General features: G+C 40.4%; 1 protein-coding gene across 1 annotated transcript in view; it reads left to right on the forward strand.

Annotated features, from left to right (window-relative positions):
* Positions 1-14,981, forward strand: part of fstl4 (follistatin-like 4) — a 175,773-nt gene that overhangs the window by 135,729 nt on the left and 25,063 nt on the right. Inside the window, exon 6 of the mRNA XM_070917521.1 lies at positions 10,907-11,073. Within this exon, the coding sequence (XP_070773622.1) occupies positions 10,907-11,073 (167 nt within the window). The remainder of the gene's footprint in view (positions 1-10,906; positions 11,074-14,981) is intronic.

A 14,981-nucleotide genomic window follows, 5' to 3' on the forward strand; every position in this document is an offset into this window, starting at 1 on the left:
CATGGGATCCTACTATAACACATGAGTCTGTACACTTATGTCTCCCTAGGGTCCCTCAGTACCCCAAAACCGATGATAGACAAGTTATTTGCACAGCAGCCAAGGGGTTAGGAAAAGAGACCCCCATAACTCCCACATACCAAGGAGACCTCATCCAACAATAACGAATCCTATAAGTATGGGGCCCCAACATCTGCTTAGTTGTTCACCTGGAACATTTGCATACGTGGCAACTTTGTACTGTATATCATTTTATGAAAAGACTACTTTTATGAGTAGTGTCAAATAATACACATCAATAGTAATATGACAAAAGTTAGTATCTGTGGAGCTCGGAGGTCTACCACAAATGTAAAGATGTCTGTGAACCCTCCAGGCAGGCAATTAATCTGTTCATTTTCCCGACAGGTTATTCCCGCCCTTAGGGATTGAATGACACAGTAAAGAGAGTTCTGCCCTGTCATTACCCAACTGATGCCAGTTCATTATTGAGCCTCGTCCTCTGCAAATCCACTGTTGCCCTGCAATGCTCTCAGGTGCTTAGCAGCAACACCCACCTCAGAAATGGGCTCTGTTGTAAGCAGCCTGTTCCTGCAAAATTGGTCATTAAGTAATGCGGGGGAGACAATTGTTCCCTTTAAATGGCCTGGGAAGCGAGCAGCTCCAGGAGGACTGTGGTAGATATCTTGGGTAATACATATTGTTGTCAACAGCAGGGTTTTAGTGCTTTTTTTCCCTGTTGTTGTAAAAATCAACTCCACCAGTGGCTCTCACATCAGTTAGCGTGCTGGAGAAGTATCTTGTCAAATTCCAGCAAAGGTGTTTTAATTTTTTATTAGCTTTTCAAACCTGTGTGTGTTCTGTTCTGGGAAATGCTAGAAGTTGTTTTTCAAAAGAGGTAGCAATGTTGTCAAATTATCATGCACTCACCATAAACTAACCCCTTATTATTATTATTTTTAATTTATCACAAGTGGTTCTCATCACTAACCAACACAAGGCACCCATTGTTTCACAAACTAAGGGTCCAGCTGCTGTGAAGTGAAGTTTCTCTATTTTTTAAATGCTTATGCAGCTGCAGAGGGCGAGCAGAGCCAGATCTCCTACCAAATTGCTGCTCCTGGCTTATTAATACAGCATAGAACAGATTGTTTTAAAACACTCCTTCCTGCACGCACACTACTGCTATACACTTCCTCCACCGGCTCGCTCTCTGTCTTCTCTTTGTGGTCCTCACAAGGCTTGTTCGCTGCCTAGTTAAGGGTCCCTACTGGAGAAGAAGCACCATCGTGGCTTTGCTAGCAAGTGGAGATACAGCCAGGCAAGGAGGCACTTTAAGTCGAACGACAGGCATGAGAGAGAGAGGCAGATTAAGTCCAGAAAGAAGGAAAGAGTGAGACGGAAAGGGAGAGTGACATGCAGTCATAGAGATATCCAGAAGGTGAGAGACTCAGAGAAGGACGAGGACAGAGAGAAATAGCCAAGGATGCAAACAAAGCATCAGAAAGAAAATGATGCAGTGGGTGGCAGAAAGTGAGATAGAGGAGCAATGAGGAGCGGCAGCGGAGGATTCCTCTGTACCTGTGGAGGAGATTAAGGGTCTGCATCCAGTGTGATTAATGAGCTGGCCGCTGATTGCTCATCCCCATCTCCCACCCATGAATAATCACCACCTCAAAGAGACAGCTCGAGTTCGTCTGTGTATGTATGTATGTTTGAGTGTGTGTGCGTATGAGAGAGAGAACTGCTTGTGTGGACACAAGAGATAAGAGTGAGAGTGTATGAGGGACAGTAAGTGAGCAGTATGTATGTACAATATGTGAATTGATGTGATATACGGTGTGTGTATAGAATCAACTGCCTGAGAGTGCATAGGTATTGATTGACTGAGAAAATGGTGCAGTGTGATATACAGTTTGACATTAATTCAGTGTGTCAGTGTGCTTGAAACATGGATGATATATTTACTAATAGCTGCGGCCCACCTGCAGAGAGCAGCCCTCATACACACCGAGATCATTTGTATACACCTCGGGCTCCCAGCAGGAGTCCTGTCTCCCTACAAGCCCACCAGTGTCATTGTGTTCTCAGGGGACATTATCACATGCAGTCATGTAGTGGTACATGTACGATTTCAAAGGGAGATTATATTCTCAGTATAAATCAGGTGTGTAGACTGAGCATCTATAGATCGAGTTATATCTGACCTCGCCTGGGATTGAGTGATATGACGATATACAGTATACATGAGATGGTACAAATGTGTCAACCGACAGAGGTTTTGTTTTATAGTTTATATTGAAGAAGCTATTCTTTTCATATTTGTGGTTTGTATTAAACCAATGTGGGCAATGGTAATATTGGATTTTGAGGATTTTGCAAGTATTTAATTCATTGGATTGTCATTTCTTCATTACAGTTTCTCAATTTGATTTCCCAGAAAATCTACTACTGTACATCAGAGATGTAGAGCGGGTCTTCCATTAATCACAGGGTTGGTCCTGTCCACATGTCAAGCCAGCGCCTTGCATGGCGTGTCCACCGCGATTGCTATGTGTGTGAGAATGGGTGAATGAAAGGCAAATTGTAAAGCGCTTTGTCTGTTATATAAGTGCAGTCCATTCACCACCAAGATTTTAGACTTTTTTCAGCCTTCTCTACACAAAAGACATGTTCCATGATACATTAATAAATTAACAAAGGTTTTTAAAAAAAGCTTTAATAAATGATTGCTGACCCTCATAGCCGTGTTGGACAAAAGATAACACAATTGTGCTTCAGCTTTACTTAATACATACATCTGTGTGCATCTTTCTTTATATTCTGTGTGCGCACATCACATCTTTAATCATCACTGTTTTACTATTGCTAATGGCTTTCAAGCCTTTTTCCTAATGTTGCAACACAATGACAAAGATGATGACAGGTGCCAGCATGTGTGATTGAAAGTGCACTCTGTGGTGAGGAACCTGTGTTTAACCACAGTACTATTGTGTTGCATGGTCTAAGATTGCCTGCTGTCATGCCTTTTTGGTGGTTGCATAGCAACAATCAATCAGAAAATCCTTTTTGTTGCTGGTTAAAAACGAGACTTTAGTTGAGGGGTAACCCAAGTGCAAGCATGACACCAACATGCGGTTACTTTGAATCCTACAAGTCTCCATTGCTTAGAAGTTTGGCAGCTTTGCAGGAACATGTAGGAAGTGTGAAGACTGGCAAATCAAGCCCACTTACTGTAGCAGCTGCTTTTCACTTAGTGATGAGATTAATGATTAATGCCTGAATCTTAATTTATCAAATGAGACCGAATGAGGATATTTCTTTCATGAGGGTCAAATATGAATAATCGAGTGTGCCGCGCATATATTTGCATACATGACACATGAAGGGAGGAGGAGGAAGATGTACTTGTGGAATGAGTGACACACAGCCCCCCACTAAGGCTCATATTCAGTGAGCAAGAGAGAGAGCACTTTGGTTTTGTAATGTGTCTGAGGTGTTACTGTCACCAGCCCAAAGCAGTGAAGACTTCATTCACCAAGGAAGCGTATGTGTGTGTGCGTCCTCTGTGTTGTAGTAAGAGGCATCAGATGGTCCCAAACACTACAGAGTAATCCAGAGAAGAAGGTGGAAGTAAACAAGCAGTAATCTCACTTGTAAACCTGTGCGCATCTTGCCTTTTCACTGCTTTTGTACAACTTTTGTCAAGAAATGTGTCCCGACGTTCCTGTAGAACCTGTTGCATGTTAGGGTTAGGTCACTGAAATGCTGCTAAAACATTGTTGATACAGCAATAAGTATAAGTATGCCAAATGTCTAAAATATCTTATCAACCAATCTTCGCAAATGGCACTTTCACATCCACCATGTGGTCAAAAGTAGTAATGATATGCCATAACCACTGTCAGACGAGAGTAGTAACACTGACTAACTTCCTCTTTCACAAATGCTACCATCATCTGTCAGAGGTGGTAGCTGCCGATCACGATCAATCCAAACGTGTGGTTTCACTGTCAGTCACGATGCCGTCACAGTGATGGTCGTGTCACTAGGGAGCACAACACATAAGTCAGCTGGTGGATAAGTCTACACAGAGAGGGTTATCTGAGGAGAGCTACGGACAGGATGTTCCCTGACATGCAAAGTGCCGTTTTGCCCTCTGGGGCAGGTTTATACAGAGATTGCCAAAGGGGTCTATTGCCAAAGGCACATCTGCCATATTCATATTCTTATGTGGCTGACTGAACGTTTATCACACATGCATTAACTTCAGAGAGACACTGATCTGAGAAGAGCAATAAAACATTTAGTTAAATACAGAGAGGCTTACCAGTTTGGTTTTGTTTTTGTGAATAGACGTTTGAGAATAAACTTACAAAATGGATTTAATATTTAAATGTCTTTCTACTCACATGAAGCAGTTTTGTTGTCTAAAGATATGTTTCTGATGGATATGCATTTCAGAAAGTCACTTTCTTTGCACAACAATTACATCATCAGGGCTGTGTTTAATTTGTATTGTTAATTCTGGAGAGCTAATTGTTTGCTTTAACCCTCCTATTTTTAAGACGTCTCAAAGACGTCACAGTGTAAAATCTGCATGTTGGACAGCTTGATGAAAACACATCTTCAAGTAATTCATTATCACTGCTGCTGTTTACCAGATTTTGGCACATTTTGTCTCTCCCTCTGTACAGATAAACAAGCAGCACCCCCACAAAAATGTTATATCCACCTCCCTCTGCATCCTCTGTGCGTTCCTCAGCAGTAATAGATTCTGTATAAAAAGCATGGATCTGTTCAAACTTGGTAACTTTTTATATTGGACTAGAATGAATTGTTTAGTGAGGAACAGACTGAAACTTCATTATTTTGTTCTGGAAAAACACGCCCACTAAACCACAGGAGAGGAAAATGATTTACCTCTAAGAATATATATATATTTTTTATATATATTTTCCTTCCTCGTATTTCTGGTAAAATGTAAAGGTGAGTGCACTCTGAGTTTGTTAGTCATTGGAGAGAAAACAGGATTTCCTAGTATGCTTTACATCAAAATATTGTCATGTAGTTTGAAAGGAAAATGTATTCAGAGACTCCAATGATTCTATTTTCTTATTTAATGGTGCCGTTCTGGTGGGAGCAGCAACTCATTTAAAGACATTTTTTATCAATTGACACAAATGATGCTACTTTAATGTGGATGGAGCTACTTTACTGTCGCATGGATTTGGTCATTTGCAGGTAAAAAGACACTTTTGGTGTAAACTGAGACATTTATTGAAAGAATAAAGTATTTTTTATACATATAACTCTTGTTTCAACATTTTAATCACTACATTTAAATGTGTAGTTAGAACTAAGTTGTTTAAATCATTTTAATTCCACAAATCAACAAATCTATGCTTCCTTAGTGCCTGTCGGCTTGTTTTCTTGCTTCCTGGCCCCGCTCACATAACTCCTCACATCCCACTCCTTCACCTGTAACCCTCTTACCATCCATCCATTCTTTCTCCTCCTGCCCCTCACTACCTCTCTCTTTCCCTCCTCTAGTCTACAGGATGTCAGGATGCTATCTGTGTTACCCTCTAAAAAAGTCATGGTGTTCTCCTCATCTGCTTTGTGGCTTGATGTCTTACTCCAGCTCACGAGGGGCTGGTCTCATAAAAGTGGAAGGGGACAACTCACTGAGCTGCAGTCTTAAGCTCGCCACATTAGTTATTCCCTGGGAGATCTCCTACGTGCTCAGCATCAAATTTGTCTCTCTTCCTGTCTCACACGCACACACATTTTTACATCCCTTCTCTTATGCCCCGTGTCTCGGCCCATCTTTCGGCATGTCTTTTCTTTCGTTTGCTCGTGCTCTTTTACATTCTTTCTCTCTCACATTTGATCTCATGTGTTCCATCTCTGATGTTTCCGTCCTCTTTTTCTTTTTCCGTCTTTTCCTCGCACTTGTTTTATTCAGCCTATTTAAATTTAAGTCCTCTCCTTGTCTCTGTCTCGACATATTTCTCTCAATATTTGGCCCAGGTCCTTCTTCTTTCTCTCTCCCTCTCTTCCTCTCACACTGTACTGTATATCCCTCCAGAGCTGCATACAGACACCTCCCCGTTGGCCCTGTCAGCCCGTCCATAGCTCAGTTAGCAGGGCTGATCGATCAGTGGAGCTCCTGAATTCCCCTGAAAGTCAATTACTAACTTACACATTGGAGCTATTTTGGGAGAAGGGGGGAAACTGTAGGAATCATTAGCTAGATAATGTCATGACAACCTTCCCCAGCAAGCCAGGGCAGAGCAGGCTCTGCCGGTGGATATGCAATTTGTCTGGGTCATCTGAGAATGGGACAGAACATGGGAAGGTGTTTAAACAGATTATTATAGAGCTGCCTTTAAAGTGGAAGTAATCTTTGTGGTTGAGTTAAACGTGGGTGTAGCTATTAAGTACTTTTTGAGAACTGCCAAAAATGTGTTCATAGTACCAAAAGCTAGCATTGAATGCTTGGTCAGTTTCTTAGTCTTCTGTATTTTTTCAGTGATCAGATTATGATCAGTGATCATTATGTAAGCATGTAGTTCTTCTCTGGCTTGTTTGGGTTGATGCATTTGAAAACCTGGGCTCATTTATTATTATTCTCAAGGTCAAGGTCACGGTTACATTTCTGTCCCAAGACCAGCATTTCACAATAAAATCACACATGACCAAACCAAACATGCTATTCCCAAAAACTTCACACTCGTACTGTTAAAATTATAGAGATTCTAAAAAAAATATTTAAAAAAACATATGAAGTTACAAGCATGCAAGTGCACATTTGACTTTATATGCATACAACCTAAATAAACAACTTATAAAAACCCAAAGTTATCTGGCTGTCCCCTTACGTTTTCTTAAACGTGACCTTTTGGATTCCGAACCAGCTGGTGATATCATAACATAGGATGGACTCTATGAAAAGTAAGCATGAAACTCAAACTAAGGTATCTGAAAACATTGAGTTGTTGGTACCCTTACTGGCACAAATAAGGCTGGTTAGGTAGCCAGTTAGCTAACTTGAACTTAGAGAGGAGAACAACAAACTAGGCTTCCGTTTGTGTGTGCCCCAGGCAAGACCCCCCTATCAGCTGATGAACTAGTTCTGGGGTCCTATCATATGAGGTACTGTTGTCGCCTAAGTGCCTAATAATAAACTTAATTCGTACAGCACTTTTCAAAACAAAGTTACAATGTGCTTGTTATATGGTTGAACCAGGATTAAACCATTTCAGGATGCAATGAGGGAAATAAAATCAGACAATTAAAATATTACAAAATTAAAATGGAATAAAATCCCCAACAATAATATGTAAGATATATTATTGTTATCTAAGATATTACACATATGTTTTTAATTTTATCTTTTATCCTATAAATATATATATATATATATGAATATACAGTGTGTGTATAATAAATATATAAGATAAAATTAAAAATAATAAAACATATCCACAAGGAGCTAAAGATTTAGTGGATGAGGAACAGCGTTGCCTCTTTTTAAAGGGAGTGTTGAACACTGTCTGTGAACTAAAGTTACAATGTGTGACTGTCATTATCTTCTGCTGATTAGAGGTGTCTGTTAGCTTTAACACTTTAGAGACCAAGCTGCAATCAACTGACGGCTAATTGTACAACAGGGACATCTCAACATTTGAAATGTCTCCATATCTCATAAACGCAGTTTCCCTAGAAAAGTGGCATCAACAGCAATCAGCACACTTTCTAACTAATATTACATGGCTATTTTTCATCACATAGAAAAGGAACATTTTTCTCTGTCTTTTCTTGGTCTCATAACTGTAATCTCAGTGGGTTGAGTTTGGATGCTATCAGGATTAATTTCACGGTGTCAGGATTAATTTTACTGCTGGTCCATCTTTCACAAAGGTACGTGTTTTTTTTTTCTATCAGACATTAAAAGTGAGGACAATCAGCAGAAAGTTTGAAAGTTTAGACTGACCTCATATGAAGGGTTGGCAGACTGTTGCAGGAAATGTTTAAATGCAGTTGCCTGTTTTGAATTGATTGAACATTTCTTATTTGATTTGGTATGTAGACAGCAGTGCTACGGCCCTGCATTAGGGGCTTTGAGCTGAAGGTTATCTTTTCACTGCTGCTTAACAACAGAGTAAAATGAAGGTATTCATTCCAAAAGATAAACACTGAGCTATCTGAAACTCGCCAGTCAATACGTCAAACAGTATGCGAGTTAGTCCTCAAACACACACTATTAGGTACACAAAAGTCTCAAGATGATAACCTGTTTTCTCTCTTTTTTTTAAGAGCAGTTATATGAAAAAAATCTCCAGTTTCTTTTTTTGCATGTGTCAATAACTCAAGATTACCGTCTCAACTTCATTGCGCCAGCACTTGCTTATTTTTACCTACTGTAGCTGTTAAAAGCACATCATTCACAGTAGCCAGTATTTTATCTGCCAAAGTCTTTTAATTACAGCTTGTAATTCTGCTCTGACGGAACTTTGAGGAGACAGTTCTTGCCAGAAGACTTTTAAAGCTGCATCCCTACTTCTCTACCCTCAAAATAATCAATATGAAGTCACACTAGATGTCCATCTGAACACTCTACTACTGCAGAAAGACACAGCAAACCGCGCAGGCCTTACTTCCATGCACTGTATTAAATTTAATGTGAGCTGTTCTGTGGTTGAAATTCACAGTACCACCCTGAAACCACCCCTCCAAGCCATGTCAGATCAATGCACTTCATCCCTCATCTGTCCACATGGCACTCAAAGCCTGTTCTGCCACCCAAATTACTGCTCTGCTGAATTATAACTTTGTTGGACCTGGCAGTGTACTGTACCCAAGGCATTCTGAAATATCACTGACAGGCCGAGCTGTCAGCCCGGATATATCTATCACCTGGAGAGCCATGTGAAACAGACAGCTAATATCCAGGGGTCTTTTACAACAGCGTTCGTCAAAGTCTGGCTCCGGACAGGAAGTTCCGCGCAAACATTTCAAAGTCTGTTAGCCGTCTACTTGAAGTCTGCTCTGACAATGAGATATTTGCCCGTGTGGGTGTTGAAATGAAAGTTTGTTGCGATACTGGCCTTATCGCTGTCGCTCGGTCATCAGCAGCAGATCTTATAAGCCAGTGTTTATGTTTAGACCTTTTTTGCTCACACGGATTTGTGTTTTTATTTTATTAAAACACAATTTTAGAGAGGAAACACAAGACCGCAGTCAGGAAACTCAACTCAGCTCCGTGTCGGACAGATGTCATGCTCGGCACATGCTTTCAAGTTTACACCGCTTTGCTAATTATAGGAGCTGAAAGAAATAAACAACACCCGCTGTGAGATGACAGTTTTTAAGTCTTGGCGGTAACAAGATGATTGGTTAACATAGTTTGTGGCAAAATAAGATTTGATTCAGCGAATAGCAGGAACACACAAATCAGATTTAAAAGTGCATAAATATTTATCATTACCATTAAGCTGTATGTCTTTACAGCATCTGAAACCACGTCAGTAAAATTATGTAGTAGTAAATATGATGCTTCAGTAAATAGTGGAATATTACAGATTTGACAGGCTTTATATCATTTATCTACTGTACTGTATGTTCAGGTATTCCTTGTATCCAGGTTTCTCAGGGAATTTCTCACCAACTTGAATAAGTTAATTAGAAGTTAATTAGAGTTACTCTTTGGCTGGGTTAGTGTTTTGTCTTTGCGCTGAATATATTAGCATTTACTTTGTAAATCACACCGTTTTTATTATCTATGGAGTTCCAAATATAATGACGGATTTCAATTTCCCTGCTCTTACTTTCTTTCAGTCACGCAGCAAGTGCAGTTAATAGTATCAGTCCAGTAAATGCAAGTGTGTGTGTGTGTGTGTGTGTGTGTGTGTGTGTGTATACATGTGATTTGCTCAATGTTACGCTTGGATGGCTCCATTCAGATTTCTGTCTGGTGTTTGTGTCTCCTTATTTAATGAACCAAGTGTATCCTGTCCCCAGTCAATATTGACTCAGGGGTCACACACTGACATACTGTATATCATGTTACTGCCCACGTGCCTGATCTCGTTGGCATACTTATGTTCTTCATCTGACTTTAAACCCATTTGTTTTTGTTTTTTTTCTCTTCAAGAATTGAAATAGAAAACTTTATTATAAAGCATATTTTGTCATCTTTTTAGTAGCATAGAGAGTGTATGGAGGAAATGAAAAGAGAAAGAATTTGGTGGTGTTGTAATGCAATGGAAGGTCATGAGATTGAATAGCGAGAATACACAGCACATACTGTATATATTACATGACCCAAAGCTGCAAAGACCCTGTTTTATGTCTAGTTAAAATAATGGGCTCAATGTAAGTTTAAACTGTCAGTAAAAAGTTTCCAGACTGTAACTGTGACTGTAGATTTCATGCCTGGCCACACAGCCTGGTGACAGATACTATTTATGTTGCCAAGGGGAGCCAGTGAAGAATAATTCTTAATTTGCCGTAAAGGTGAATTGAATTGGATGGCCATTTCAATGAACATAAATTTCCCTTAATGAGAAGAATGATATTTGGCTAGCTGTGTGTCCTCTGACACGTGGTCTTTCTTCATACTGGATATCCTTCACTCCCAGACAGCTGTTTATCCTCTCCGGTCCACTAGTAATGAGATGGATGCTTAGAAATGTATTAAGCTTGGCTACAGTTCCACTACATCAGCACACTCGTTCTGATTTGTGATTTTCTCTGCCGTCTTTTTTTCCTCCTCCCTCCATATTCTCAATTTTCTACATATTTTTCTTCTTACTCTCTGCTCTTATTTGCCTCTCTGGAATCCTTTCTCTCTCTCTCTCTCCATAACCGATCATTTCCCTTCATATTCTTGTTCTAACAGAGGTTGTGCAGCTGAGCCTGGCGCAGGACCAGCAGATCAGCGTCTCCACGGTAACGGTGGGCCTCAGTGCCGTGCTCACCTGTGCAATCCAGGGGACGCTGCGCCCGCCAATCATCTGGAAGAGGAACGGCATCATACTGAACTTCTTGGACCTGGAGGACATCAATGTGAGTGAATGCTGTTGTTTTCTTCATCATGGTCGATGCTGTAGTTTGTTGCTGTTGATGATGATGGTGCCGGTGTTGATGGCTACAGCTACTTCGCCTCTAACTCCTGAGAAGAAATAGGTGTTCAACTCAAGAGTTTGTATGCTAAAAACAGCTGATTGCTGCTGCTGGAAATGAAGATGATGACAGTGACCGTACATTTGCTGAAAACCCAAAACAGTGAGCGACTCGCTCACCTTTAACATTACACAGATTGAGTCAGTATTACTCTACTTTACTCCCTATTTATTAATGTAGATTTTTGTCGTCATCCTGAGTAGAATATTTTTCTAAATGCTTGAAACCCATAAAAACATGATGGCGACCTCCTGACAGCAAGAGGAAGAGCCCCTTTGTTTGTTGTATTTGGCTGAACAAATCAGGGGACCTTTGCAGACTTGGGAAGATGACATTTATGTAATATGGACCCTTGCAGCCATGTGGACGGAGAAACCACAACTTGACCTTAAGCAAGAGAGGACATGAGGAAGGACGGGTGGCAGGAAAATAGAAGCAAGAGAAGAAAATTAAAGGATCAAACAAAAAGAAAAGTTTAACTCCCCAGCACCATCCGTGAAACAGGAGAATTATAGCTTGCTCAGTGCTTAATGAACTGTGCGGCCATGCTCCTGTTTCAACACATCTGCTCAGGTGACAGCACAGCACCGGCCTTGCTTTACCCACCACTGGATCACAATTCACTAATTGCATGTTAATGAGCGGCCTTGTTGGTCTGCTGTGATGATGAGCCGATAAACAATGTCAAGTGTTGAGGTGGAGACTGGAGGAGAGGCGATGGCAACAGAGGTCCCTCAGGCTCTTGACCACGCATAATGAATTTCTGCAGAGCACAGTGATCTGAGAGGAGGAGGGAGGGAGAGAGGGAGAGAGGAGCCCCATCTGTGTTTGACTGTCTTTCCAGTCGAATTAAAGATGAAGAAACTAATCCCTAAATTAATAGAAGAGATAACCTCGGTACTTTGTTGTGTGTGGAATTTCTTCATAATTTGAGTAATTTTTGTGTACACTTGATATCAATCCCAGAAGGAAAGAACGAGAGAAAAAACTGAATATGTCAGGTTTTTGTGGCCAGCTTTCTCTTGTGCAAAAGATTTTGAATATTAATTGACTTCCTAGCTAAATAAAAAATACATACACCATTAAGTAATATGAATGTATACATCTAAATAAATTACCCAAAGTCTGTAAAGGGCAGAAGATAAACACACAAGTAGATGCTTGGATTTGTATTTCATATGCATGCTTCTTTTTAGAAATGTGTAAATCTAGTGCATTCATAATTTATCATTAAGCATATGTTATAAGTGTTAATATGAAGCACTGGATCTTTATCAATGTTTATATGTAACGTAATCAGTCCAGAAATATTATACAGGATGTTTGACAGCAATCCAATAAACTCACATTGAAATCTATGAAAGCTCATCTGTTAATAGAATTACTGAATTCACACACACAAAATAAGGGGAAGATGAGGATAACAGAAAGAAAGACAAAAATAAACAGTAACATAGAAAAGAAAACTTTCCTACATCCATCTATACATCCATCCATTCATTAGCTATAGCCGCTCATCCTTTCAAGGGTCGTGGGGTGCAGGAGCCGATCTCAGCTGACATTGTGCAAGAGGCGGGGTACACCCTGGTCAGGTCGCCAGTCAATCTCGGGGCCTTACTTTCCTGTCAAAGTTATTGTTGGACTGACGTGTTTGGCCTTCGTCATGGTCATCATGATGAAGGCCACAAGCCAAAATGCGTCAGTCTAACAATAAAGTTGTTTTAAATACTTCTAATAAGTGTTGCTTGTTTTCTGACCTCTTCAGACTTTTTCCCTTCTCCATGCACCTTAGGAAGTAGGTGAAGTTGTTCCAGAAACCTCTACTCTGCTTCTAAAGTCAGCACACTATTTTCCTCAATTGAAATCTTTCTGCACTCGGGCACATAACCCCTCAACCTGGGAGCTGAGCGAGCCTCCATTACAAATAGTCTCATCTGACTGCTCTCTCTGCCCACCTTCTTCAGTTTTCATTGTGTTTCTTTCTTCTCTTTTTTACTCTCAATCAAAATCAAGAGAGCAAGAGTTGTACGTCTGAGTGAGATGGAAACTGATTAATTCAGAAATTAAATGAATAACTTATTTTTATTTTATTAAAACAATTACTACACAGCTACTTTTATTTGCATGTACGTTGTTACCACTTTTACATAAATTAATGTGGCTCTTAAGTATGTGCAATCTGATGTTTATTGCGTCAGTACTATTCTGTGTATTATGAAAAAGCGATGATGATTACTATTGGAGAATAGGTCAAAGGAGACATCGATGTAGTTTTGCATCTGAAAAGCAAAAACGTCAATGAGTGGCTTAAATTTTATTAATTTGAATGTGGCCATCTTCATGTATAATTCTTCCACCGCTATTTCCATTACAAAAGCATATAATTTAGCTTGAATGAAAATAAAAGCCTGTAATTTTATTTTTTCAGTCTGTGCACCATCTGTCCCAAAGTTAACTATTCCCATTATGTTATGAGGAGCTCCCATTTACATCTTCTTGGTCACTAATGACAGCAGCCAAGCAGACACAACGCAGACTCGGACTCAGTGATCAGAGGGAAAGACAGCTTGGAAGTATTAGTCAGTTAGTTTGGCCCAAGTTGTTTTTGCCTTTTTGATACGTTCTTCATCAATACTAACCTACCACTAACATTATTCCTGCCCAGTTATACTACAGTCAATAGCAGCTACCCACCCCTCACTAAACTCTTAACTCCTCCTAACATTTTAGTCCCTTTAATTATCATCTATGATAACACAGTTAAAGAAATAAAACCCTTCTTACCTTTTTCCTTTTCAATTACAGTTTGGTTTGACGTTAGTTTATAGCCTCTGCAAAAAAGTCTTGATGATTCGTGGTTAGCATCGGGGGCACCTTGACTGATAAAGTTCAGGAGACGGCCCTTCTGAATGCCTCTTTTTTAACAAGAACCACAACTGATAGTTAAGATTTTAAACTAGAATACATTTGGCATAACCTGCCAGATATATTGCTTTTTAGATTTTTAGCCCAAATGGCCCGTTCAGTTTTAATTGCTCTCGCTGGTGTAGTTGTGTCTCTCACCTTAATTGTAAATTCTGAACTTTAAAAGCTTCCTGAACTCCCCCGTCTTTCTTACAAGAAAACCATTTCACTTTTTCCTGTCACAAAGCGACCCTCTTGTCAGGTCGCATTAATTCCTAAAGCCCTCAGAACGAAAGCAGCCATTTGTGGTTTCCATGTCACGACAGAGCTGCATCAGGACATCTGCTCTGCCACTTGGTGGGACAGCAAACTATTTAATGCCTTAATCCGCCCTAAGCTGTGGCTGGAACCCCCTGGTGACTTCCGCATTCTGCACCAACAACAACCAGCTCCATTCATCAACCTAATGGGCTTTATATTTTTAACCCTTGCCATTTATCAGGCTGAGGCAGCGTGATGAGGGGAGAGAGGAGGATCAAATTCCCCGACGCCTGCTTCAGCTCAACAGGGAGACCGTTGATTCATGGTCTCTCTTCCCTTTCACATCACTCTTTTTCTCTCTTGTCTTTTCCCATCACTCCCTGCTGTTGTGTGCCTCCTCTCTCCTCTCCCCGCTCTCTCCAAGCATCCTTATGTATTCTATCAAGCTACCTTCATTTCTCCCTCACTCCCTGTGGCTCTTACCTGCCCCCCATTCTTCACCACTATTCCCTCCCCTGCACCTCCTGTTCTTCCTCTCCCCTCTTTCCTCGTGTTCTCACTCCCCCCGTCCTCCTACCTCGTGCTTCTTTGCCACCACCCCCCGCTTCCTCTTTCTTTACTTAATT

Source organism: Enoplosus armatus, chromosome 13, assembly GCF_043641665.1.
Source record: "Enoplosus armatus isolate fEnoArm2 chromosome 13, fEnoArm2.hap1, whole genome shotgun sequence".
Lineage (NCBI taxonomy): Eukaryota > Metazoa > Chordata > Actinopteri > Centrarchiformes > Enoplosidae > Enoplosus > Enoplosus armatus.